The following is a 26,164-nucleotide window of genomic DNA, read 5'->3' as shown; positions in this document are numbered from 1 at the left end:
CCGGCCGGGACTTTAAGGACTTGCTCGGCAGCAGGCAGCTTAAGGATTGGTTGGACAGCCGGGGAAGGGTGTGCACGCTTCCCACCGTGACCTAAAAGGTCTGTAAAAGAGATCGAGAAATTATGAAATAATGTATTAGGGAAATAAGTTAGGATACATCCATACGATGGGGTACTCGCCCGCGTTTAAAAACGGTCACGGGGAAGTAATTTATATGCTGATATGAAAAAATCCAAGACAGGTTACAGAATGCCATGGCGAGCACAGGACTGTTGGGGGGAAGGGGGAAGTGGAACACAATCGACTATACGTGTATGTGTGTGATGTGTATTTATATGCATGCCTGTCCCTAAAAGTTCCCTGGAAAGGAGCATCTCTAGAAACTTCCAAAAGTGTGCCCAGGGGAGGCGGGGGGCAGCGTCCAGGAGTGGAAGAGAAATTGGAAAGGAGACTGCTCTCTGCGGTCCATGATTTGTCAATATTTGAGCCCTATATATTCATTACTTTTTCAAAATATAGATTCACCCCATTTCAAATTTAAGGAAAAGACTGTGAGGACATCAGGTCAAAGAGAATAAATGGGAGAAGTCAGACAATCCAGAGCTGGGGTTGCACACATCATGCAGGCTGGGAGGGGACCGCCTTCCCACACCTGATGCAGAAAGGGACACGGTTTCCACGAAATGATCACAGCCATCCCAGGTGTGGAAGACCAGAGGGGACATCTCTGAGCTTGTAGCCGTGCTGTTCCTCTCAGGTGCTGTGACATCCGTCGACCATCAGCCCACCTCCAACTCAACTTCAGCCTTTTTGCAATGGTTCCGGGAGTCTTTGGATTCACTACATGACAAAATCACACCCCAAAATCTGTCCGTGACCTTGAAGAAGATGAGAGGTGACCAGCAGTGTACAAGGGGGGGCGTGTCTTCATGAATCTTAGTGGCTTTCAATGCTCCACATAGAAGAACACATGTAGCATGATCTAGAACAAAGAGTGGAGAGGCCATGTGTGTTACAGCTTAGAAAACAGTCTGTCTTCTGGCCAAGTTGAGAAACTTTCAACACTGAAGCCACACCCATCTAGTAATTTCCAAAACCACAGAGTGAGTTGCTGGCAAGTATCTCAGTTGTAAAAAGATGCTGTCAGAGGCTGAATATTCGATTTGCCTCAGATTCCTGTGTTGAAGTCCTGCTGCCAGCACCCCAGAATGTGACTGTAGAGATGGGATCTCTATGGAGGGGATTAAGGAAGAATGAGGTCACTAGAGGGGCCCCCAGGCAGTCTGACCCATGTCCTGATGATAGGAGATCAGCACACAGACACGCACAGAGGGAAACCACATAAGCACCCAGGGAGAGGATGGCATCCACACACCACCCATTAGAGGGACCTCCAGAGGAGCCAGCCCTGTCCAAGCCTGGATCTCGAAACTTGAACTCGAATGGAGACAATAGATGTCTACTGGATCAGCCGGCCGGTCTCTGTTACCATCTTATGTCTGTCCAGGAATCTAATATGGGGATGTGTCTGTAAAACCCCATAGACGGTAGCTACACCCCTTCTAAAAGCCAGGGAGAATTTGAATCCATCTACTCTGTGTTGTAAGTGGACCCTTAAGTCATTCTCCTGAGAAAAAATGAGAAATAGTTAAATGTTAAGTTCTTTCCTTTCTCCTCTCATTGTAATCTTGATTATATTTCATTTGAAAGACAAGCAAAAAAACAATTTGGTTTTCTCTCCAACTGTAGTTTTCACAGATGCTATTTATAGATAAGGAGGCTCTGTTGTGTGCACCGCAAGGCTTGAGCAGGGTAGCCACCCGCCTCATCCTCAGGAAGAGGAAACCCACCGACGTTTCCTTTGACAGCAGGAGACTGTAAATAGGGCCTATGCTCCAGGAGGAAGGAGATGTCAATGGTTTGGACGTGGACGCCAGAGTTCTCAGAGCCCTGCAGCTCTCGGGACCTGGCCTCGGACACTGAGAGTAGGTGAGCAAAGGAAATCCACGTGAGCTAGATCTCGCTATGGAGAGTTTCCAGTACAACATGGGGGTAGGCGACAACCTGACTAGAGAAGGTACAATTTGCAGACAGTTTGAGAATGTGTTCACCAAATTCACCACATGGGCATGAGTGGTCCGTGACATGAGGTGGTGGCGGTAGAGGTGGAGGTAGCTGTGGAAGGCTGGTGGCCAGAGGCTGGGGTGCAGGGCAAACGCTCCCGAGGAGCCCCAGGCTCTGCCCCTGGTCAGGTCTCAACATGGATGCATCGGGACTAGCAGTGGTTCAGGAGAATCCAAGACATGAAGTATTTATGGGAGAAACACTAACATTCCCACACAGAGGGAAGATGTAGACTCACACCACATTCGTGGTTGAGGAAGATGAACTGCGAATGTATCAGTTCCTCCTGGATTCACTGAATCTTCAGGTTTAATGAAATTCCAGGAATAATCTCAATGGGATCATTTGCTGGAATTTCCCTGAATGGTTGAAAAGTGTATCTGGCAAAATAAATGGAAGAAGAGCTGAGAAAACGTTGAAAAATAAACATGATGAGAAGAGATAGTTACTTTACACATATTAAAAACCTATTATAAACTGAGGATTGAGTCCTGGCTTGAGGGAAGGAGGAAAAGCAGATCCATGGAGCAGAACACATACCAGAGCGGAGGCCAGGCCTGTTCACAGCTGCTGGAGCATCAGAAAGAGAAATGGGTATAAAATGAACGGTATTTTATGTGGTCTCCCCTCATACGCAGAACTCCAAGCCAAGAATTAAATGGAAACAGAAAATCATATAAAGTAGAAGGCACTTCAAGTGAATTTATTTCTAATTTCTGGACTGAGGAGAGCATTGAAAGCATGGAAGCCGCAGAAGGAGTCTTCGTCAGACACCTGGCAATCGATGTTTAATAGTACTATTAAGTGCTTAGAATGTAAGGCTTCTGGGTGTAGAAAACCATGCAGCAGACTCTAGTTGGAAGAGCAAGAGGAGACGATGCTCTTCAGAACACAGGAGGGAGGGCAGTGCATCCTTCCCAACCACCCCAGTGCGCGTAAGCCCATTACCTCCCCACGAAGTTCCTCTGTAGCCATGTCAGCTGTGGCCAGGCACTTCTGTCCTCCAGTGGATTTGTCTCTGAAGTTTTCACGTCACCAAGAGGCCACCTACTGGATTCTCCACTTCTGGCCACTGTGGCAGGTGAACAGTCAGAAGTGTACACCAGCTCTGGCCACCAGGCCGCCCACGTGCGGCTTAGGCCCACGTGCCTTTCTCCCTCATCAGACTGTGCTATGCAGTCTGAGCTCCTGCCCAGGGGTGCCAACCCACCGTGCCCCATGCCCCACACCCCATCCCTCTGGGCATCCCAGGCCCTGCAAGGGCACCACGCCAGCACCACCTACCATTCCCAAGACTCTCATCATCCCCACCAGCAAACAAACACACATGTATCTTAAAAACAAACTGAAACATGAACCCTTTTTTGTTTCCCTTTCTAATTACTGCTCTTTTTGTCTATTCTGATGTAGATTTTAAGTTTTTTGTGTATTTTTTATCATGGTAACTGTACTCTTTAATCCCCATCCCCCATTTAACCCATCCCCTTACCCACTTCCCCTTTGGTGACCATGGGTTTCTTCTCTGTAGTTAGGAGTCTGTTTCTTGGTTTCTCTCTCTCTCTCTTTCTTTTCCTCTTGCTTCTTTGTTTTGTTTCTTAAATTCCACACATGACTGAGATCATATGGTATTTGTCTTTCTCTGACTGACTTATTTCATTCAGAATAATACTCTGTAGCTCCACCCATGTCATTGGAAATGGCAAGATTTTGTTCTTTTTTATGACTGAGTAATATTCCACTGTGTATAAATACCACATCTTCTTTATCCATTCATCAGCGGATGGACACTTCGGTTGTTTTCATATCTTGGCTACTGTAAATACTTCTGCTATAACCATCAGGGTGCATGGGCCCTTTGAATCAGAATTTTTGTATCCTTTGGTTAAATACTTAGTAGTATAATTGCTAGATGGTGGGGTAGTTTAATTTTTAACTTCTTGAGGAACCTCCATACTGTTCTCCAGACTGGCTACACCAGTTTGCATTCCCACCGACAGTGCACAAGGGTTCCCCTTTCTCTACACCCTCATCAACACTTGTTTCTTGTGTTTGATTTTTAGCGATCTTGACAAGTGTGAGGCGGTATCTCATTGTAGTTTGGATTTGCATTCCCCTGATGATGAGTGATGTTGAACATCTTTTCATGTGTCTGTTGGCCATCTGGATATCTTCTTTGGAGAAATGTCTGCTCATGTCTTCTGCCCATTTTTCATTGGCTTATTTGTGTTTTGGGTGTTGATTGTAGATTATTTTAAAACAGAATTTATAAAGATGATCTCCCCTTTTATAAAATGAGTTTCCCCTGGGGAACTTGGCCATTTGCTTATTCTTAGAGGATGTAAGTGACCGTTCACTCTCCTCCTCTGGCCCTTCCCCCATTCCTTCCAGACACACTCAACCCCCCCTCATGTCCCGGAGTTCACATGACTCTGCTTAGCTGTCATCTTCTCCCTCTATCCCCCCCAATCCCCCTAAATGTGTGCCCACCTCATGGCATCTTCCTTGGTTCCTTGGATAAGTGGCAATTTCCTCACCACCCTCTACTCCTCGGGTCCTGTTTTACCCACCACCCCCTAAATTACCCACTCCTTTCCTATGTGTTTCCCTAGATCTTAATGTGTCTCTGACTGCTCATTCATTCCTGTATCCCTGCCACACCTGTCTTCACACCTTTGCTATTTTAGAAGGTGAATCTATACGGATGGTGCCCTGGTTTTCCTAGGCCACATGCCACATCCGCCAGCCTGGGGACTTAAACAACAGATGTTTCTCCTCTCACGGTTGCAGGCTGCAAGTCCAAGGGTGTGGGCAGGGCTAGTTTCTCCAGAGGCCTCTCTCCTTGGCGTAGAGACGGCCACCTTCCTGATGCCTCTTCATGGTCTTTCCTCTGGGCCAGCATCCTTGGTGTTTCTCCACACTTCCTTGTCTCCTCTTATAAGATAGAATTGGGCTACCCTACTTGGCCTCATTTTACCTTATTTACTTCTTTAAAAACCCTGTTTCCAATAGAGTCATACTCTGAGATGCGGGGGGTCAGGACTGTAAATGTCGAGGGGACACAGTTCAGCCCATAAGGGGATTTACTCAGGATTTGTTATGTGCTGAGCCCTGGGCTCTTTGAACACCCAGTTGTGTTTCATCCTTGACCTTCCCTGCCCATCCTGTCATGCACGTCCCCACGCATATGCATGACCAGATGCAGACAGCTGCTTCCCCGTGTCTGCATGGCAAGAGCATACCTGTTTCTTCTCCCGCAGGACTTACACCTTCAGCCTGGCCATGGACCTGATGTCCAGAAAGGACGGTGAGGCCAGCAGCCGGCGAAACGGGGAACCCCACCCTTCACAGACATCAAGGGACATTAGCAGCATCCAGGCTTTACAGGTGACAGAATTCTCTGTTTTATAAGATGAGCGAAGGGAAGCCACACTTTCTATTAACTCCATGGTAGTCTTGGGCCCTCGGTACAGCTACAGACCCAGGTGTCTCTGCGACACACTCTGCCCTGTAGTGCAGGGACATTGACCCTGCTGCTCCATCCACCCCAGGGAAGAGGGGTGGACCCCCCATAACTGTGAGCCAGGCTGTGAGCTCCTGAAGGCAGCCTTCTGGATGTCACGGGAACATGCAGCACATGTCTGTAACGCAGTGGATCACGGCGCCAGAGCAAGGGGCAGGGAGGATGTGGGGACACAGCCCCGCCCAGAATCCCACTCCTATGTCAATTCTTCCATCAGCTGTGCGGCCCTGAAGAAATCACCTGCCCCAGGGCCCCAAAGATGGGGGCCTTCCAAGTCGGCACTGGGGGAGAGAAGGGGGCTGGTCCTTGGTAACTCGGAAGGCCGGCAGCCACATGGCCAGGCTCTGGGGCACAGCAGGGACACGTGAGCCCTGCCACCTGTGTGGGGCATGTCCAGGAGGAAAGGCTGCCTACAGGGCCTCCATGAAGCAGACAGCCCCTCCCCCAAAGCAAACAAATGACATGGTGTCCCTGGCGCCATCTGGGTATGGGCAGCCTGGCCCTCAGGTTCCTTATGCAGGAACCCCCAGGGGGCAGGGCAACTCCTGCAACTAGCCCTTGACCCCTTCCCACCTCAGGGGAGATGCCTCTCTGACCACGTCGTTTCCGAAGGGGTCCCTCCACGTCCTGGGTCCCATGCCCCCACAGCACATTAGGATTTCGGCGTAGCCACCTCCAACCGCATGGCAGATGTTAGTCCCCATTTCACAGACTGAAGACTGAGACTCATGGAGGGTAGGAAGCTTGCAGGGCATAATCAGGCACCTAAGCATCCCAGAACTTGGTTGTTTGGGAGGATCACACGGGACAAGGTACCCACCGCAGGCCAGGCCCTCGGTGCTGAGAGTCTGTCCCTCCGCAGAGGGCAGGGCCATGATGTCTGGCTCATCCCTGTGTCCTCGGCACCTGCTCGGGGCCTGGCTTGCAAGTCTCATTGGGTGAATCACAGAATGACCTACAGAACTCATGATCCAATTGCCCTAAATCCAAAGCTCACCCTCCTTCCCCAAGAAGCCACCCGCCCTCCAGGCTGGGGTGTGCTGGGTCCAGACGAGGGCTGAGCACCAGACGCTGGCCCCAGGAAGGCCACAGAGCGTCCCCATCAGACGGGTCTTCAGTTGGAGGGAACACCGCAGGCCAAGCAGCTGCCAGGCAGAAGCCAGAGACAGACAAAAACAGGGCTCCCCTGCCCAGACTGCCCAGACTCTGGAAGGCACAGCAGAGGCTGGACTGGGCCCCTTAGTGGGGTGCAGGAGAGCAGGCATGGACTGGGATGGGGTTCCCTGAGGCCATGCCCCCCTTTCCAGATGGAGGACAGGAAGCTAGAATGGAAGGGTCAGCTCATAGCTCGGCCTAATCTGAACTCACTGCAACTTTAAATGAGTGAAAACCTCACAGATCTCCCCCTGTGAGCCTGCCCCTTCTTGCCTGGTCTGAGCTCACCCCTCCATGTAGAGGAAAAAAAGATTGTGGTACCAGCTTCAATACGCAGACACTAGTGGGCTAAAAACTGGCCCCAAAGATAGGAGGCCCCGGTTCCTGGAACTTGTGAGTGTTCTCTTATGAGGAAGAAGCATCTTTGCCCTCAGGCTGAGCTAAGGGTCTTGATGCAGAATACCCCATGTGCCCTCAATCCAATCACAGCTACCCCTAGGAGAGACAAACATGGTGTCTGATCCACAGGGAAGAGGAGAGACCAGAGACACACAGAGGAGGAGGCCCCGTGAGTGTCAGGGCAGGCTGGAGTGTCTCCGCCAAGGTCAAGGACTGCTGGGGCCCCGGGAGCTGAGAGAAACAGGAAGGATCCCTTCCTCAAAGCTCAGAGGCAGCGGCCCTGCTGACACCATGATTTTGGAATCCTAGCCTCCAAACTCCATGACTGCATGGCTTTTGCTTGAAGTCCCAGGTGGTGATGCTTTGCTACAGGAGCCCGGGGACCTCTCACATTTAAAGAGGCAATGCGGTCCTGGTGTCCCCTAGGCCCCAGGAGCGAGGCCTTTCCAGTCCCCGAGGACCTTGCCTTTTATCTCAATATTTCTGTCTCAAAGCTCTGCATTTCAAAGTTCAAATGCTCTCAGCTCCTCAGGGAAGAGAATGCTCTAAGTTCAGAACCTCCACCCAGTGCATCAGTACTGACAATGGAAATGGTCAGGAAGCAGACTCAAGCTGGGAGCCCACGTGTGTCCTGCAATCTGCCTGCAGGGCAGCCCTTGACAGGGGCAGGGGCTGAGCTATGGTAAAATTCATTCCCCTGGGGAAAGGCTACCTGGCGCCCGTAGGCATCAGCCACCCTTCACAACTGCAAGACAACGAGGCAAACTTCCCTTTGGGGCTCTGTCCAGCAAGGTGCATTCGTCCCCAGCACCACCGAGGTGCACACTGTAGGAAGAGACCATCATAATCTTTCCTTTGCCTTGATCCTATGTCCATTGCAGAGAATTGGCCCCAAGGCACCAAGAATCTGCACGTGGAGATTTGGAAGTTTCCACAGGCTCATACATACTTTCATGCACACATCCGAGTGCAGTCAGACCGTCTACATCGCCTAGAGGGCTGTGGACTCCTCAAGAGATGGGAGGGTCTGGCAGGAGCTACCTGGAATGCTGGCCCCACAAACCCTGGGAGGCAGGTGACCTTGGTGCCCACCCTCCTTCTCAGCCATTTCCTCACTGCTTCCCAACACATGGTCCCACTTCAACCTGCCAACGAGCTCAGAGAAGTGTTGGAGGAAGCAGGAGGCAGGGCCAGGCCCTCCCGGCTCCGCCCTGTGAGCAGAATCAAATCCGAAAGGGAATGGTCAGGAGCACTGGCTGGGTCCGGAGGTCTTACTGCCCCCACAGGGGGCTGGGGGGCCAACATATCTGCATTTTCCTCTCTAGATTTTAGGGAAAGTCAGAGCGGGTCTGGGGCTCACGATGGGACTCCACGCTGAGGAAGGCCACGTCTTACCACCTCCCTTCCTTACGCCACTCAGTGGCAAAAACACAAAAAGTACCAGCTCTTCACTTTCACCCTCAGCCCAGCCTCAAAGAGCTGTGAGGCCAAAGACAGGGAGAGGGAGAAAAGGCTCTACTTAGGGGAAAGGAGCTGGGCAAGGACGAGCAGACTGGCAGCTAGAGCTGCCTCCTACCTGGATGCCCTTCCCATTCCAACCATCCATGATGAGGTTGGCCTAGCCGTCCCTGATTACCGTAACCCATCCATGCCGGTGACCTTGGCCCGTCCATCCCTGTGACCTTGGCTCCAGGGATGACCAAGTTCCATGTCCAAACTGAAGTCCCCCCAGCCCACCTCCCGTGGCACATACTGTCAGCTCTGTATCCCAACATCTTCTATGACTCGTCTTTCCATGTTTGTCCCTGGGTACCAAGCTCCCTTGCTGGGGAGTCTGTGAACTGAAGCTTGCATCCCAAGGTCAGACAGGCATGTTGCCAGTATGCTGGGCCCCCAGGATACTAACAGTAGTATCTATATAGAAAGAAAATATGTAATATCTATTATATGATAATGTGTGGATATAGAAAATGTCCTAAGAAGTAACTATGGAGGGATGGTCTGGTCTGAATGTTTGTGTCCCCCCAAAATTCATGTTGAAATCCCAAGCACCAATGTACTAGCATTAAGAGGTGGGGGCTCTGAGAGGTGGTTAGGTCAGGAGGGTGGAACCCCCATGATGGGATTAGTGCCCTTCTGCAAGGGACCCCACAGATTCCCATGCCCCTTCTACCCTATGAGGACCCAACAAGAATTTGGCCAAGAAGAGAGCCCTCACCCAATCATGCAGGTACCCCGATCTCAGATTTCCAGGCTTCAGAACTGTAAGAAATAGATGTCTGTTGGTTATGAGCCCCCAGGCTGTGGCGTCCTGTTATAGCTGCCCAGAGGGACTAGGACAGGAGTAAGGACTTGGAAGAAATGGAAAGGTAGGAAAGTTGATGTGCTTTCTATGGTATGGGCTGTTCCTATTGCTTTGCATCTCCTTGGTAGTGTTATAATGCCCAGGAAATAAAAAGTTGCTAGAAATTGAAGAGATTTCCACCTGCAATTCCTAACCTCCTTTCCTTGCAATGATTTTGGTAAAATGGGCTGTAGCCACTGAGGCAGGAAGAAAGAGATCCGTCTTCTAGGCCACCGTGGGATGGCAGGGGGAGGTGCCCATTGAGAAAGTCTAAGAATGCAGATGTAAAAATGCATGTGTCTTTCCTTCCATCATCTCAGGCCACGATAGCGAGAAGGAGTGTTTTGGTGCTGCGCCATGGGGAGAGAGTGGACCAAATCTTCGGGAAGTCGTGGCTACAGCAGTGCTCCACTCCGGATGGTAGGTAGCTCCTGACAGAATTGAAGCCCAGAAAGAAGGTAGATCTAACAAATGGCATCCCTCCTCGACCTCCTGAGCCCGCTCTCCTGTGGTACCGTTCTTGAGAGTGACTGTGTAGAGATAGTATGTGTGGGAGGGGTGCCCCCTCCATCTTTCTTGGTGGGACATATATCATAGCCTGAGTGAGCTTGCCGTCTGGGAGTATCTTACCTCACATGCTGTGTGGGAGGCGGAGGAACGGCTGCCGGTGTGACCCGCGGGTGGTCGTCTTTCTTCTGGACGCACACGTGGTGGTCGGCTGGGGAGCAGCATTGACTCGAGAGGGTCGAGGTCTCTGTGCCATGCGGTCTCTGAACCCTCAGCTGCTGGCACAACCCTATCTCGCAGGCTCATTGCTGTATCTCTCTGAGTGACTCTTCACTGCTGTGGTCATTTCCCTACAATGTTTAACTGTGCTGCTCAACAGGCAGACGTATTTCGAACATGCATCTTGCGTACCCCAAGGTCACGCCCCTGGAATGCCAAGAACTAAGGACAGGCTTGTAAATACAGCCCACCCACTAACAGTCTCTACTAGTGACCCGCATCTGTACCAATGCACACCCCTTAACAGAAAGCCCAGAACGTCACAATTTCAAAGCCACAGATAACTGTATAAATGAAGATATTGAATGAACATAGGTTCACAGTACCTGGGCTAGCTAAGCTCTTTTGGAATTCCTCCCGGAGCCCAGTAGGCTGAGAAGAGGGGTAAATGCTTGGGGAAAACCGTTGGTAGATGACCAGCTCACACCAGGAAAATTCTGAGCAGATTACATCATGACCGAACATACCTGCAGGACCGGCGGAAGGGATGCGGTGGTTGTCTCTATAAAACAAGATCAATCAGAGACCCCGGAGAGAAACCACAGGATGGTCAGTGGCTGTGGATGGACTGGCATTCACACCAGCAGTTAGAAGAAACGTTCTTGTAAGACAACAATGACTGAGACCACGGACTGAAATGGCCCCTGATGTCAGTGTGCGAGTGGCGGTGTTGGTGTGAGGACCAGCCCAAGCCAACCAGCTCCAAAACCAGGGATGAGACATCATGAAAAGAGGAAGGATATTGGTCATCCAAACAAAAGCCCAGGTCACCTACAGGGGAAAGGACTTTAAAGGTGCTGGAGACCCCCAGCTTGAAGGAGGCTCCTGGTGGTTCTTTGCACTAGGCAGAGTGGCCTGCAGTGAATACTGATGGTCTTATTTGTCCGAATTCTGCATATCGTGTTACAATGGGGTGTTTGGGGGAACGGGCTGTCAGCCTCTCCTCTGGCCCTTCTCATTCAGCTCACTTCTGGGCCAAATTCCCACACCTCATGCAGCCCCTCATTTCTCAATGCTGTTGGCCAGGTCACCCCCACGTCTGAAAGGTTCTTCAGCACCAGATCCTAACGTTGCACCAGAGCCTTGTCTTCTCCTGAGCTCTGCTCTCCACCTCGCACAGACAGAGCATCAACAAGGACTAGGGACCGACGCGGAAGCAGGTCAACCTTTTGTGATCACAGATGCCTTTGAGAAGACAACACAGTCAGTGAGTGGATCTTCTCTTGGAAAAAACAAAAACCAAAAAAAACGAATTCCACTTTTCCCAGGGAACACAACATGTATTTTGGTATTTAAAGGCCTTTCTTCAAACAATGTCTCTGCCAGTGGATATTCCAGGGAGGGAACCTTCAGGAGAATCGTGCACGGAACTGGAAAACCCAGGCATTGAAAGTAGCAGGCTGCCTCCCTTGCTTGTGAAGGGCTGGGAGGCTGTGAGCAGGGCTGGGCTGGCACACTCTGGCAGGGCCTGGGACAGGCCCTGCCCCCCAGGCACAACAGGTTTCAGAAAAGGCAGCTTGGCTGTGGGAACCTGCTGGCAGCCTCGAGGTTTGAGGCTGCTTGAGAGAACGTGAGGGCTGGACATGGCGCCATGCGCTCTGCAGGGATGATGGATAATTCGGTACGAGATGCAGCCCGCCACTTGGACCCTTACCCTGAGCCAGGCCCTGGGACCCGGGCGATATCGCGGAGACTCACTGTAACAGCTCTATCATTTCCCCCTTTTACTGATAAGGCAGATTAAGCCCATTGCCTCTAATCACACAGTTAGCAACCCCTGCGGGCAGGATTTGCACCAGACTGTCAGGTCGTAGAGCTCAAAGTCAAACTCTTCACAGTCTCTACATGGAGGGTCAGGGGAGTCCCCACGGGTCCTCCTGATTTCCAGGTGCACCCCAGCAATCAGCTGAATAATGCAAAATGCAGGAGCACTTAGCCGTGGGTCCTCCATCCCCAGAGACAATATGGCACACTGCCAGCTATGGGGACACGCAGAATCTCACCTCTGTAATTGGTGCCAACTTGGGATTCCCATCAAGTTAAGCTCAGCTAGGAATGGAGACACTCCATTCTTAGTCAGGAAAATTGCATGACTGGACCTTTGTGAGAGGTCATCAGGGGACAAAGAGGGTCTCACGTTTCCTGAGGTGAAAACCTGTGTTTTCTGTATTTGAGGAAATGCATGCAGCAACTTCTCTCCAATGGAATCCACATCACAGAGCACATTCCAGAAAAGACACAGCTGGTGACAATTTAAGGGATAACACCGCTTCCGATCCAGGTCTCTCTCTTGGGGGTCTTAAAGATGCGCTAAGTTGGGAACCTGAATGCCTGGTGTTTATTTATGCTTTAGGGAAATACTACCGGCCAGACCTCAACTTCCCTTACAGTCTGCCCAGAAGGAGAAACGGAATCAAAGACTTTGAGAACGACCCACCCTTATCATCATGTGGAATATTCCAGTCCAGGATGGCAGGTACGTGCGGGGACAGTTACCGTGATCACAGCAGCGGTTATCACTGAGCCCTCGCTACACGCCCACTCTGCTGAGGAGGACACTGAGGCAGGGCTCCGTCGGCCACATAACCAAGTGCTAACACCGAGTGACTTCTCCAACAGGGACGCGTTCTCTCTCAGTTCTGGAAGCCAGAAGTCCGAGTTCCTCCTGTGGCCATGAAGGCATCTGCTCCGGGCCCCTCCCCATGGCGCATAGACACGTCCCTCTGTCCCCACTGTCTCTGTGTCCAAACTCCCCCTTTTACAAGGACACCAGTCAGAATGAACTAGACCCCCCCCACCACAGCGACCTATCATACCTTGGCCATGGTTATGAAGGCACCGTGCCCGAGGAAGGTCACACTCAAGGACCTGGGGGTCCTTGATTTGGGGGACACAGTCCAGCCTGTGACACCTTCCTCTGTAGCCTCACTGGCCTTGGCACTGTGCATATATCCTACTGAAAAGACCCCTTCATTCCCAAGGACCAGGCTGTCTAGTTTTTTGAGAGGCAACATGACTCCCAGGCTTGTCCTCCCATGAGTCTCAGGTAGCCTTGAGTTTCCCGTTGCTGCAGCAACGCGACCTTGAAACCACACCCTCCTGCCGGCTCACAGTTCCCTGAGGCTGAAGCTCAGGCACGGCGAGCCTGGGTTCTCTGCTCAGGATCTCACAGCCCGAAAGCCAGGTGTCCGCCAGGATAAGTGCCCATTGGGGGCCTCTCGGAAGCAGTTCCAGTTTCTCCCAAAAGGCTGTTGGGGGGATTCTGTTCCCTGCAGTTGGAGGACTGAAGCCCTCATTCCCTTGCTGGCTATGGGCAAAGGTCCGTGCTTGGCTCCCATGCCCCCCACATTCCCTGCCACATGGTCCCCTCCATCTCTGAAGCCAGCAGTAGGAATCTCTTGCATGTTGAATTCCAGGACTCTTTTGAGAGAGAAAGAGAGAGAGAGAGAGCAGGAGGGGAAGTGGGGACAGAGGGAGAGAGAGAGGGAAAATCTTCAGCAGGCTCCGTGTTCAGTGCGGAGCCCGACCTGGGTGGGGATCGATCTCACAACCCCAAGATCACCACCTGAGCCGAAACCAAGAGTCAGACCTTAACCGACTGAGCCCCTCAGGCAATCGAATCCCCGTCCCTCTGAATCTCTCTTACTTCTTTTCTCCGACAGCTGGAGAAAAATCTCTGCTTTTAAAGGGTTCACCTGAATAGGTCAGGCCCACCTGCCCCCCTTCTGCCGTGTGACACAGCACAGTCCCAGGAAGGCCACTTCACGTCCCCACGGCTTCCAGCCACACTCAAGGGAGTGATACAGGCGTGTGCCCCAGGGGTGGGGATCTCGGGGCCCCTGAAGACCCTGCCTCCCTCAGGTACTGAGCCACCCAGTGGAGGCCACGGTTACGAGGAGGCGTTTCTGCACCTGCTCTTTTCCAGGGGAAGCACTACTGGACAGTGGCATCAGAGTCACCTCCGTCTTCACCTCCCCGGCCCTCCGCTGTGTGCAGACAGCCAGACACATCCTGGAAGGTCGGTGAGAACCGCAGGGAGGTGCTCTTGTAGCCCTGCCCTCAGGGCTGTTCTCCAAGGGGAGAGGGAAGTGGACGGGGCAAGAATTGGGTGAGGGGCAGTGAGTGGCCACGGAAGTCCTAAGACGGTCATGGGGCAGCCCTCTAAGAGGCATTAACACACACTGAGCCCCCCACATTTCTGGAATGTCAGGATTGTAATTGAGTGCCAGGAGCCTGTCATCACACTGTCCACCTTCAGCCTACGTCCACCGCGTGTAAAAAAAAAAAAAAAAGTCTGAGGAGGGGCATTCAGAAACCCAGAGAGCTGAGAATGGCAGTGGTCCCTTCTGAGCCCCAAGCCCGGGACGCTTGCCAGGGCAAGGGGATGGGCTCCTGGGAGCTGTCCAGCACCATCGAAGGCTGATGTCTCTCAGGAAGCCACGGGCAGGCCTTTTGCAGCTTCTGCCGAAGAAGGGCAGCCTGTGTGGGGACCTTGGTTCTGCATCTCCCGCTGGACCCCTGCCCTCCTTGTGTGGGGTGGGGGGGCGTGTGGTGTAGGTTGTGGTGCAGGAGCACAGGTCGAGCACAGCGATCGGATGGAGGGCAGAGCACGCGGACACAGACACAGCAGGGTGCCAAGGCGGGGGAGGGCTTGCCTCCACGTTCTCAGAGACAGAGGGCCACCAGCTGAAAGTGAGAAAGGGAAGGCCTCCTGGAGGTCTGGGGACACACGGAAGGTATGACATGCCCATCAGAGAGAGGGGCCAGGTCACGGCGGGGAGATGGAGGATGGCCGCTGGGCAGCATGGAGAGCCCACCGAGGCCCACGGAGGCCGAGAGCATGAGTTTACACTGAGACCCGCCCCGAATGGGCCCGGGGCTTTCCTGCAGGTGCAGACACAGGAGCAGGGGAACAGCTCGCTCTCACGACCGGCGGGCTTGAGAAGCGGGATAAAAAGTTCTCCAAAATGGTCCCTGGTGGGGGTAACAGCAGTGTCTGCCACGTGGTCTCTCGGGGACTTGTGGTCTATGCACAGAACATCCTTACTCTTATTGTGATGCCTGATAAAGGCACCAGTTCACACACCCTGGGTCCCTTCAGAGAAAGGGCACTCGGCCTTCATCCTGGGTCCTGGAACATGACCGATCTGTTTCCCGACAAACATCTGAGATGCTAACCTGCTACCCTTAATTTCAACGCCGTGTCAGTGGCTGTCTGGAGGGACCATTTCCTAAAGGGTAACCCACAAAGCTGTGGCTGCCCAATAGCTCCACAGACGGAGTGGCCAAGCCCACTGAGGCACTTCTACTGCTCCTTCACGTGACCTGCACACAGTGGACATGGGCCCTCTACGGGCTGGCGAGAGGCCGCAAGCCGGGTTAGACCCTGTAACTCCCTTTTCTCCACGTGCTTTGGCACAGGAACCGGTTCCACGGACCTGGAATGCGTTTTGGGAACTCATTTTATTTCGAGCATTTGAGCTGAATGACATTTGCTCCCTTGCAAACAAAAACACGCAGGGATGGCCTTCTGCCGCAGGTGTCCTCTTAGCTGAGGGACACAGTGCTTGGGAAGGCTAGCTGGGGAAGTCCGGGTGTTCCAAGAGACAGCTTCCTCTGCCTTCGCCTTCTGCTCTGTCTGGGTGTTTGTCGGGATGGGGCCTCGGCGGGACCAGTGTGCTCCTCCACCGGCCGTGTCTTCCCAGGACCATTGGGTTGGCCAGTGGGGTGCGCTCTCGCTCTTGACCAAGGACCAGACCCGGAGCTGGTCTGCTGCAGGGCTGTGTTGGACCATCAGAGTGAGTGCTGGGGTGAACCCGCTGCCGGTGGAGCCCCCCAGCCCCAGTCCCTTCCCGACGGACGGCCATCACCGCGCCTCAGTCACCTCCCAAACACCCAGTGGTTTTTGACTCAGAAAAAGCACGGCTATGAGTAATCACAGAACAGTATTTGCAAAGGGGAAAAAAAAATTTTAAGGATGTTTTCTGAGGATGACAGACGCTTGTGTTCCGATTCAGAGCTCAAACTGGAGAAAAGAATCAAGATAAGAGTGGAACCCGGGATCTTCGAGTGGACGAAGTGGGAGTCCGGCAAAACCACCCCGGCTCTCATGACGCTGGACGAGCTGGAAGAGGCGAATTTCAACGTCAGCACGGAGTACAGGTACGCCCGTGCTCTCGCGTTCTGCCGGGCCGCGCGCTTCTCTAGTTCCTGCTCAAGAAGAAGTGTTCCTGACACCTGTTAAAGACAGTAAGCAAGACGGATTTGGGGAGACTGCTGCACTGGGGGTTGTCACAGGGGAACAGGGCAGGACTCCACTCCGACACAGCGAGGACCAGTGGGGGAGCAGTGGCGGGTGGAAAGTGACGAGGAGGGCGGGCAGTTCTCCATAAACTGTCCTGGCAGCGGCTGCTGAAGGCAGGCCAGAGTGACCGGACATCACCTGGGGGAATGGGACATGCGGGGGTCACTCAGCTATCATGGGGGAGCCCATGTCACCGTGTTAGTAAGAGTCTTGCTAAAATTGACTCTGCACAGTTGGACACGGATGCCCAGCGGTCGGCCTCGAGAGCTGGAGGAGCCTGGCTAGGGTGTGTGGTCAAGGAGACAAGTTTTGTCATTCTCTGCCCGTGGCCAACTCTTCACCATCACAAAACCCTCTGGTGTTCAGTGAGGGCACTTGCCGGAGATTGGACGTCAGCCTTTCGCTGGTTGGGGACCATGAGCAGCCTTGAGGCAGGGCTGTCCTGGAAGGGCCTCTCCTTCTCCCGCTGACCACACAGCGAGTGGGCCAGCGTGGCAGGGTCCTCTCTCCTATCCTTAGGCCTGCGTTTCCCCTTGCCTCCCTCCTGCCGGCTGAGAGTTACGACGAGTACGTGGAAAGGTGTGCAGTGAGCATGGGACGGATTATTAGCGCCTGCCCGCGGGATGGTAAGTGCCTCCCCTGCCCCCTTCCTCCATTCCGGGGGATGGGCAGCCCCCCGGGGGTTGGGGTCTTACCCTTGGGGTGGAGACTGGCCAATATCGTGAACCTAAGAACGCCCCCACCTCCTCCACCCCCACCCCAACCAGCTTGTCATATGGCAGCGTCTACAGGAATGGGGTGCATAACTACATCTCCCCTGGGTCCCCAATTCTGAGACTGAGAGCCGATGGGGCCCAGGACAGCAGGTCACCACAGGCCATGCACGTCTGCTTCCTGGGAAACAGGAGACCAAGGATGGAGGACCAGAGGTCAGGCCACATTTGAATGCCGATCAGCACAAACATCTCTATACGGAGACGGCTGATACCCTTAGAAAAGTCCGAATGTGGGAATGCCTGAGAGATTGAGTAGGTCCCGTCAGGTGGGACAGGAGCAGGTTGGGTGTGGGAGGGTGGGAAGTCCTCCTAGGCAGGGGCCGCCCTGGGTAGAGCCTGAAATACCTCAACATCGGGGACAGGGGGGAGGGCAGGGGAGAGTTCCAGCGGCGCACAAAGCACAAATGTCAGGCCGTTGTGGCTCCGGGAGGCATGAGGCCCACCTTGGGGCCTCTTTGGGCTTCTCTGAACATGTCTGTAGTAAAAAGTTAAAAACTAAGCATTTAAATATATAGCCTAGCGAGGGTGCATGGAACACCGTGCAGTGTCAGACACCAAGTGAGACACTGCGGGGGAGATCTACGTGAGGAAGGCGTGGTCTACCCTCAAGGGGTTTGAGTGCTGCTGGGAAAGGTGTGCAGCATCTGGAGTATTAGGGGTTTTGAATTACACCAAGAAGAGTCCCAGAGGTGTTAAGGGACCAGCCGACCCCCTCCCTGGCCAGGGTCCTTTCTTCCTTCATCCCAGAGACCTGGGATGGAGATGTATGCGGGCGGGGGACTCTGCTCTCAGGGAAGAGCTGAGCCGCTGGCCTCCCCGAGAGTCCCTGGTACACAAGGGGACACACTCCCAAGCGTCCTGCAGGAAGAACCCCAACCTTGCCTCCCAGCCCCCCAGACACGGCTGGCATGAAGCTGCTTTACATTGCCTATTCCGACCAGCCGGTCTCCTGGGAAGCTACTTTTGCAAACCGCACCTTAGTGACATTTAATCAATGACCAAAGCCCTGTCCTCACATTGACTGCCACAGAGCACCGAAGGACGGAAGATGACTTCAGAGCCTTCCACTGCACACCAGGTCCTCCTCAGCCCGCCACTTTCCAGCCGTTCATGTCAAGCCTCTGTTCTGAGCTGAAATTCAGAGGCCGTGGGAGGCTCTGCCCTTCTAAGGAGCCCCTACAGGGGTGAGGCCTTTGGAAATGGGGATGGAGATCTGCTTTATCAGCTCCCATTCCCACTGAGCACCATCTATGTGCTGTTCACTGCAAGGAACACAGCCCGTTGTCCACAGGGCCACACGTGTGGCAGAGACTGAGTCATGGGACAAGCAGGGTTTGGAAGGCAAACAGTGCCCCAGAGACAGAGTGTGAGCAAGGCAGGAGGGTGGCCTGTGTGGCAAGCCACGGAGGAGGAATGAGAAATCCAGGTGGGCTGGAGGGTGAAAGCCAACACCTACCGGTCCCCGGGCAGGAAGCCCTCCAGGGACGTCATCTGTTAACTGCTCACCTTCCTGTGCAGTCTGTGATGTCACCGCCATGTACCGCTCATGACACTGAAGCTCCGAGGGCTGGAGCACGTGTGCCCAAGTCTCCCGCGTGCTTAGAGCACAGGCCGAGTCCAAGCTGCGCGTGTACCTCCTGGACGGCACCTGGCCACCGCACTGTGACTTGGGAAACCAAAGATGCGCGAGTGGAATGAACAGGAAATAACACAGGAGGATTCCATCAGGGCCTCGGTCCTGCTGGAGAATGACAGTCGTGTTAGGAGGCAGTGCGAACGGATCGTTCTGTGTCAGCCGTAGCCCTCCGGGGAAGCCCACCACCAGCCTCCCTCCTGCAGGTGAGTCTGGGGGGTCCGGCCAGGGCACCTCCCAGACTCGCCCAGCTGGGCCAGCTCTCCCCTGCTGTGCTTCTTCCTTGAGTCAGTCACGCTGCTGGCAGAAGACATGCCGCACCTGTGGACTCGGAAGGTTCCTATCGAAGCAAGAGGCATCAGCAGGCTCATGGTGGCCAAGCGGCTGATGATTCTCTAGCTAAGAGACCCAGCCTGGGCAGCAGCTGCCACAACATCCTGCAAGAAGTGGGGGCCTGGATCACGGCACAGTCCCATCCCCGAAGCTCACAGCAGGTGCCACCCCAGACTGTGGATGTGATGCCCCATGGACAAGGCACACGTGGCTACCTGCCATGCCACTTCCTCCCTGGGCTCTCTCAGGCTGCGTGCACCTCAAGGTGGCTTCCCCCGGTAACCCTGGGGACACTCGTTCTAGTAGAAGGCACTCTCCGTGCCCTCTCTGACCCTGAGTGTGCTTTTCCCTACAGCGGGCGTCATCCTGATTGTGAGCCATGGCTCGGCACTGGACTCCTGCACACGCCCGCTCCTTGGGCTGCCGCCCCGGGACAGTGGAGACTTCGCCCAGTTAGTGAGAAAGGTATGTGCCTGCCCCTTTCTCTTCGGGCCATGAAGTCAAGCCGCCGGAGCCCACAGGCTCATCACACTTCCTTCTCAGAATGGAAACAAGTGTCCAGGCCACCCAGGACAGCAGGGACCACACTGCCCACCCGTTCTCCTGAGGATGGGCACACCTGCTCTTCTGCACAGGGCAGCCCTGGGCGGGGACTGATGGGAGCAGTTTACCATCTTTATCATCACTATGACAACTTTGGCCATTTGCTGCCCACATTACTATCATTATATATTATTATTATTACAAAAACTAAGATACGGTAATGCCATGCAGCTCAGTAGTGGGGACAAATGGTCCAGCGGGGAGTAAGCCATGTGGACACCAAGAGAAAGAACGAAGGCTGGCCTGGCTTGTTCTGGGAGCCAAGGGGTGGGGGGCAGGAGGACAGAAAGGAATCCCACCCTCTTCCTTTGGAGTCAGCCCGCCATGGACCCCACAGGACACTCTGTAGCCCGAGTGCCTAGGGCTGGGCTGGGCTCTGCAAACACTTGCAGGTAACCAACATGTAGAGAAGGACCGTGGGTACCTTGCACCCGCCTGTTAACCATCACCCGGCAACGCAGAGGCAGCTTTATCCATTGGTGAGATGAACCCAGGCAGGCAAACTGGGGGCTTAAACCCACCCCTGCTCTGGCCTGGAAGATCTACTCAGGGCCAGACTTGCCCCCCGTCCATGGCCTTTGCATCAAATGAATCAGTTGACCAATGACCTTGAGGCTAGGAGTGCAGTGTGTGGACAATACCTGTGATGGGAGATGGGTCCCTGAGCCGGTTCCTTGGTGCGAAATTGTCACAGGACCATGAGTGGCCACAGCTTGGCCACAGAGGAGCAGACCCCAGGACCCCCCTGTCAGCACCAGCTCTGAGCCTGTGCAAAGTCCCTGGCTTTCAGAGCCCGCCCTGCCTGCCTGGGAAAGCCCGGTCAAGCCCGGTCCTCCCTTGCGGTGGGGGTGGTTGGAGAGCTCTACCTGCATGCCCCTTCTCTCTTCTCATTCAGTTTCCTCTGGACCCGCGTGAACGCATGCATCCCCTCCAAAGTGTCTCCAAGGTGGGGTTTCCCAACAGTCACCCAGACATCCCCAAGCCCTCTGGGTCCTGGGCCCCTGGTGGACTGCTTGAACCTGCCCGCCATGCTGGATGACGAAGGAGTTTCCTGGGGCTTCTCCTGGTGGCCCCTGCACCCCCTTTCCCTAAGCATTGCTCTTGCAGATGTCACCATCTCCCTCCCCTGTCCTCCTGTGCTGCACACTCCTGATCCTACACCCTTCCCAGGCTGTCCTGGGGCTCCCGGCCCCCCACACAACAGTCGGTAGCTGACAGAGCCGCAGGTTTGGTGCTGTTCCAAAACCCCACTGTCTCCGCGGCCAGATTCCCACCCACTCCCCTGAGCCTCGGCCTCCCCTTCTCAAGACACTAGCCTTGAACTTCCAAATTCCCATGACCTTCTCATCCTGACACTTTGGTGTCCACCCCACTCCCTCCCCAATGGCTGGACTTGCCTGCACGTATCAGACATTTACCAAGGGGCTCTGGGGACCACAGGCCTTCAGGTCAAGGACAGGTGGAAGCAGGCTGTTCACAACCCTCCTCTCAGGGCACTGTGCTGCCCCACATGTACACTCACATGTGCACATGTGTGCACACATACATGTATGCACACATACACACGTGTGTGCACATATGTACACACTCACGTATATGCCCACATGCACATATGTGCACTGAGTGCATGCGTGCATGCGCCCGCGGACCCACATGCGCGTGCACACACACGCACACGCCAGGTCTAACCAGGACAGAGTTGTCCTGTGTCAACACCAGCCTCCATGGGGATCCCCCCGCGTGTTGGCATTTCTGCAGACTTTCTCTCATGGAGGAATTTCTAAGCATCCAAAGGGAGGGGAAAGAGGAAAGCAAAACATGCAAACAAACCCAAAAAAATCCTTAAAGCCAAAAATCTACACAAACGCTTTGCGGAAGATGTTGAGGTCTAATGCACTTCACTGGGCTCTGAAAACCATGCCAGTATCTTCTCGTGACGCTGAATTTGAGAATGCCAGTCAGTCCCCAAGCAGTCGCTGGGGCTTCTCAGCCTGGACACTGCAAAGCTCCAGGGCAAGGTGCTTCCGTGGTGGGGGGGCCCCGGGCCCCTGTGCCCATAGGACATTAGTAGGGTCCCGGCCTCTGCCCCTGCCCACAGGACCCCCATCCTGACAGCCAATAACATCCGCGGGCATTTTCCTCATGCATGGAGGTGGGGGGCACGGTGCCCACCCAGGACGGCTGTGTGAGACATGGGCGCTGTGTTTGGGGCAGTGACGCCAGTGTGGGCCCATCGCGCCCGCTTCCCCGGCCCAGCAGGACCTGTCGGTTGGGTTTAGAGCGAGCGTGAACGCCATTGACCTGGTGTAAAACATTCATAAGCAATCGGAAACCCCGTCCTAGGTTCCTTCCCTGGGCATGTGCTTCTGTGAGGAGAACCGAGAGGAAGGCAAGTGGGAACTGGTGAGCCCTCCCGTGAAGACGCTGACCCACGGCTCGAACTCGGCATTTAACTGGCGGAACTGGCTCCCAGGCAGCTAGGAGCCGTGCTCCCGTGTCCTCCGTGCCCCCCATGGGAGGTGTAGACGCACGAGATGCACTTTTGGACCCCTGGATGTTGGCCATCTGCTGTCGCCTGTGCAGCGGCCACCGGTGGACCATTACCCCACCCATGCAGCCCTGGTAACATGTGAACCCACCGCGTGGCCCGGATGGAAGGAGCCACGGGGACCCACCATGGACCACTGGAAGGATGCACCCACTTTGTTTCCTGTGTTCTGATGCGTCGGGTTCCCCGCCCTGTTCCTAGTTCCATCCCAGTCACTTTGTGGCTCTGTCCACACAGGCCGAATGGGGTCTAATATTCAATAAAATGGAACAGGAAACCACCCGCCAGCTTGAAGGCCGGAGCCGCGGCTCGGCGTCCCCTCCCCAGGTACGAGTTTCCCACATCACCACGGAGTGGCAGTTGGGGACGACACAAATTTTTGATCACACGTGCACAGATTAGTTCTGTTACAGTTCTGGGGGTCAGGATTTCTGAGACAGGTCAGCAGGCGGCATTCCTCCCAGAGGCTCTTGTGGAGGCCTCAGAGGTGGGGGGTGTCCCCTTGCCTTTTCCCACAGCAGAGGCACCTGCTGTCCCTGCCTCCTGAGATCTACAGACAGCCTCGTCTTCAAGCCCCACCCCCCACCCCACCCCTCCACTTCCACTGCCACTTGCCCTTCTGCCTCAGACCTGTCCCAGTTTTATAAGATCCCTTGGGATTACAGAGGGCCAGCCCGATAGTCCAGGATGGTCTTCCCTCTCAGGATCCACAACTTACACCGTCTGCAGGGTCCCCTTTGCCCTGGAAGGAACAAGGTCACAAATCTGGGATTTGGATGTTGATGGTTTTGGGGACACTCTCCACCCTCCACCCTCCACACCCCACACATCCGGCTGCTTGTCCTGGGGCCCCAGTACGAGGATGTGAGACGCCCTCTCAGTTCAGACCTTCCCCAGATTCCCCTTTTCTCTGTTTTTGTCAAGAGGAAGGGGAGGTGGCTTTGCAAACAGGGGGACCCTGTCCCACCCTGACTCACAGGAGAGACCCACCACCACCACGGGTACCCCTTCCCAGAAGCTGCCAATCCAGTGATGCCTCTGCCTGTCTGGCCGGTGGCCCAGGTGGGTGATGGGCGTCCCTCCCATGGTGTCCTCTCCCCCATCCCCCATGGGTCACACCTGTCCCCACCACCAATGCATTCAGTGTCCCAAACGAAGTCCCACCGTGGCACCGTGACCCCGACTGGCCTTCCTCCTTTCCCACTGTGTTCCAGTTCCGGTGTTTGGGACCATTGTTGACCCATGCCTGGCCTTTCACAAAGCAAAGAGGGAGGCTGGCGGGATGTGCCAGCCCTGTCCCCGGCTCTCCCCTGCAGTCTCCCAGGCGAGGCTGGGGGCATGCAGTCCGTGGAGCTCTTGAGGAATAGAGAGGGTGGCCCCCAGAACCCGGACGGGGAAGCAGCCACGTCACAAAGAACACAACAGGTCACACTAAAGGCTCTTCGCTTTACGGTCCTGCCATATCTCCCGAGAAACACATCAAGATGTTTGTCCCTTGTTTTACTTCACTTGTGACGTTGTTTTCCCGTCTCCAACATGAAGATGTTTGCAGCTGGCCAAGGGCAGAGGGCAGCCCGCTCAGGGGCTGCTCCCACCCCTGGTCTCCAGCACCAGGGTCTTGGGGGGAAACCCTGCACGCCTCCCAGCGGGCACCGACCAAAAAGCAAATGGGCCCCCGGGACGGGGAGGGCAGCACCTGCCGCAAAGTCCTTGCCTGCCTGGACAGCTGCCCATGGTCGGGAGGAAATCTTCCCTTGTCCTCCCCCCCAGATAGCCTGATGCCGCCCCGTGAGAATGACCAAAACCTTCACAAATCAAGCAAGCGGCCCCTTCTTTGGGGTGGTCCTGCGGTGTCTGGGTTCAACCCATGGGGGATGAGACTGCTGGGCCGCCCGGCCCTGGGTAACGAGAGGGAGGACTGTCCTCCTTGCCGGGCGGCGGGTGGGGGTTTGCAGGGACCACGAGATGGGCTTGGAGCTCAGACTCCAAGGTCAAAAGAGCAAGAAACCCCGCTTTCTTTCCTTTTCTTTTTTTTAAGATTTTTATTTATTTTAGAGAGAGACAGGCAGAGACGGTGACAGAGAACAAGCATGGAGGAGAGGGAGACGCGGGCTCCCCCCCCCCAACCCCCGAGCAGGAAACTCCATTTTCTTTAAGTTCTGTCATTCTTGTTCTCCCCAGTCCCCCATTCTGATGCAATGGCAGGAAAGCGCGGTTCCGTCCCTTTGCGCTTCCAGAACGGCCTCGTGGTGGGGACGGGCCCTGAGAACAGAAGGGGAGGGAGGAAGGGAGGGACCGACGTTTATCTCCGCTTGGTGCAGGTTTGCAGTCAGACAGCGAGGGAGATGCCAAGACCCAGATCCTAGCGCCCTCCGCGCGGCCCCCCAGTGCGTCCGTAGGCCCACACTGACCCCTGCTGGCGGCCTCTGGCAATGGCCCCAGGACATCCCGCGATGCGGCCGCGTTCCTGTGGACACACGAGCCTGTGGCGCCGTGAGGAAAGCCTCTCCCCGACCCACCACGAGCTCTTTCAAAAGATGAAAGGTGCTGAGGGGCCGAATGGCCTCAGGACCAGGTGGCCAAGGACCGGGGAGCCTGAGTCTGGTCTGACCAGGGACCTGGAGCCTCCGAGGGTCACGTGCGTGGTGACAGGTCTGGGGCCACCGCCAACACCTTCTGTGTTATCCATAGTAATTCCCCACGGGAGCAAGTCTTTTAGAACCAAATTTGAGATTTTTTTTTTTTTGGACCTGGTCATGTTGGTGAATTTCATGGGCTAAATTGCGTGCCTCCCGCAAATCCCTAAGTTGAGGTCCAGACCCCCAGCACCTCAGAATGTAGCCTTATTTGGAGGTCAGGTCTCTAAGGAGGTTAAGTAAGATCACGTGAGGTCCCCAGGGTGGCTGTGATGCGATGTGACCTGTGTTCCTGTGAGATCAGGACACAGACACACACACAGGGAAACCACGTGAGGACACAGAGGACGGCCTCAGAGAGGATGGGAGGAGCCAGCCCTGTCCACTCTTGGACCCTGGACGTCCAGCCTCTGGGCCGTGTGAAGAAACACTTCTGTCACCTCTGTCACCTTTGTCACAGCAGCCCTGGGAAAATCTTGGGTGTAAACACCAAAACATACAAACCCCTGAACGGCTGAGCACCAGCCACGTCATGTAGCTCGGCACAAGGCGTGTGGCAAACGGCACCGTCGGCCGGTCCGGTTACACACCTACGGCCATACGCCTCCTCTCCTGACCTTCTTTTTTCCTTTATTGTACTTATTTTTAAGTGTTAAACATCAAAGTCTGACTCCCTGTGGGCTGGTTAGATGGTGTGAGGGACAAAGGCAAGAACACGGGTCATCCAGCTGCCCTGCGCTCCCGGCCTGGGGGAAGAACACGGCCTCTACATTCCTGGGCTCCCCTGACCTTGCCCAGGTGTTCCAGGAGCCCCCAGGGGCTCACAGGGGCTCAGGAAGGAGTCTGTGTGACACGGCCCCAAGCTTCCCCGCAGAGCCCACGGCCCTTCTCAGCCTTCGAGTGAGGGGGCTTACTGGTGGCTTTGCCAACATGCCCATCGGAAGGAAGACCAGGTCCCCACCTGGAGTCACCACCCAGTGCTCCCAGAGCCTCCTCTGCAGAC

General features: G+C 54.7%; 1 protein-coding gene across 2 annotated transcripts in view; it reads left to right on the top strand.

Annotated features, from left to right (window-relative positions):
• UBASH3A (ubiquitin associated and SH3 domain containing A) overlaps positions 1-22,796 on the top strand; it is a 41,461-nt gene extending 18,665 nt beyond the window's left edge. Inside the window, exons 8-16 of one of the 2 annotated variants that reach the window (XM_047719509.1) lie at positions 5,382-5,508; positions 9,863-9,962; positions 12,682-12,804; positions 14,254-14,346; positions 16,346-16,490; positions 17,152-17,258; positions 19,137-19,247; positions 19,730-19,839; positions 22,321-22,796. In XM_047719509.1, the coding sequence (XP_047575465.1) occupies positions 5,382-5,508; positions 9,863-9,962; positions 12,682-12,804; positions 14,254-14,346; positions 16,346-16,490; positions 17,152-17,258; positions 19,137-19,247; positions 19,730-19,839; positions 22,321-22,458 (1,054 nt within the window). In that variant the 3' untranslated portion in view covers positions 22,459-22,796. The remainder of the gene's footprint in view (positions 1-5,381; positions 5,509-9,862; positions 9,963-12,681; positions 12,805-14,253; positions 14,347-16,345; positions 16,491-17,151; positions 17,259-19,136; positions 19,248-19,729; positions 19,840-22,320) is intronic. The other variant, XM_047719520.1, reaches the window with a different exon arrangement.
• The last annotated feature ends 3,368 nt before the right edge of the window (positions 22,797-26,164 follow it).

This window comes from Lutra lutra, chromosome 1 (genome assembly GCF_902655055.1).
Source record: "Lutra lutra chromosome 1, mLutLut1.2, whole genome shotgun sequence".
Classification (NCBI taxonomy): Eukaryota; Metazoa; Chordata; class Mammalia; order Carnivora; family Mustelidae; genus Lutra; species Lutra lutra.
This window is presented reverse-complemented; position numbering and strand designations above follow the sequence as displayed.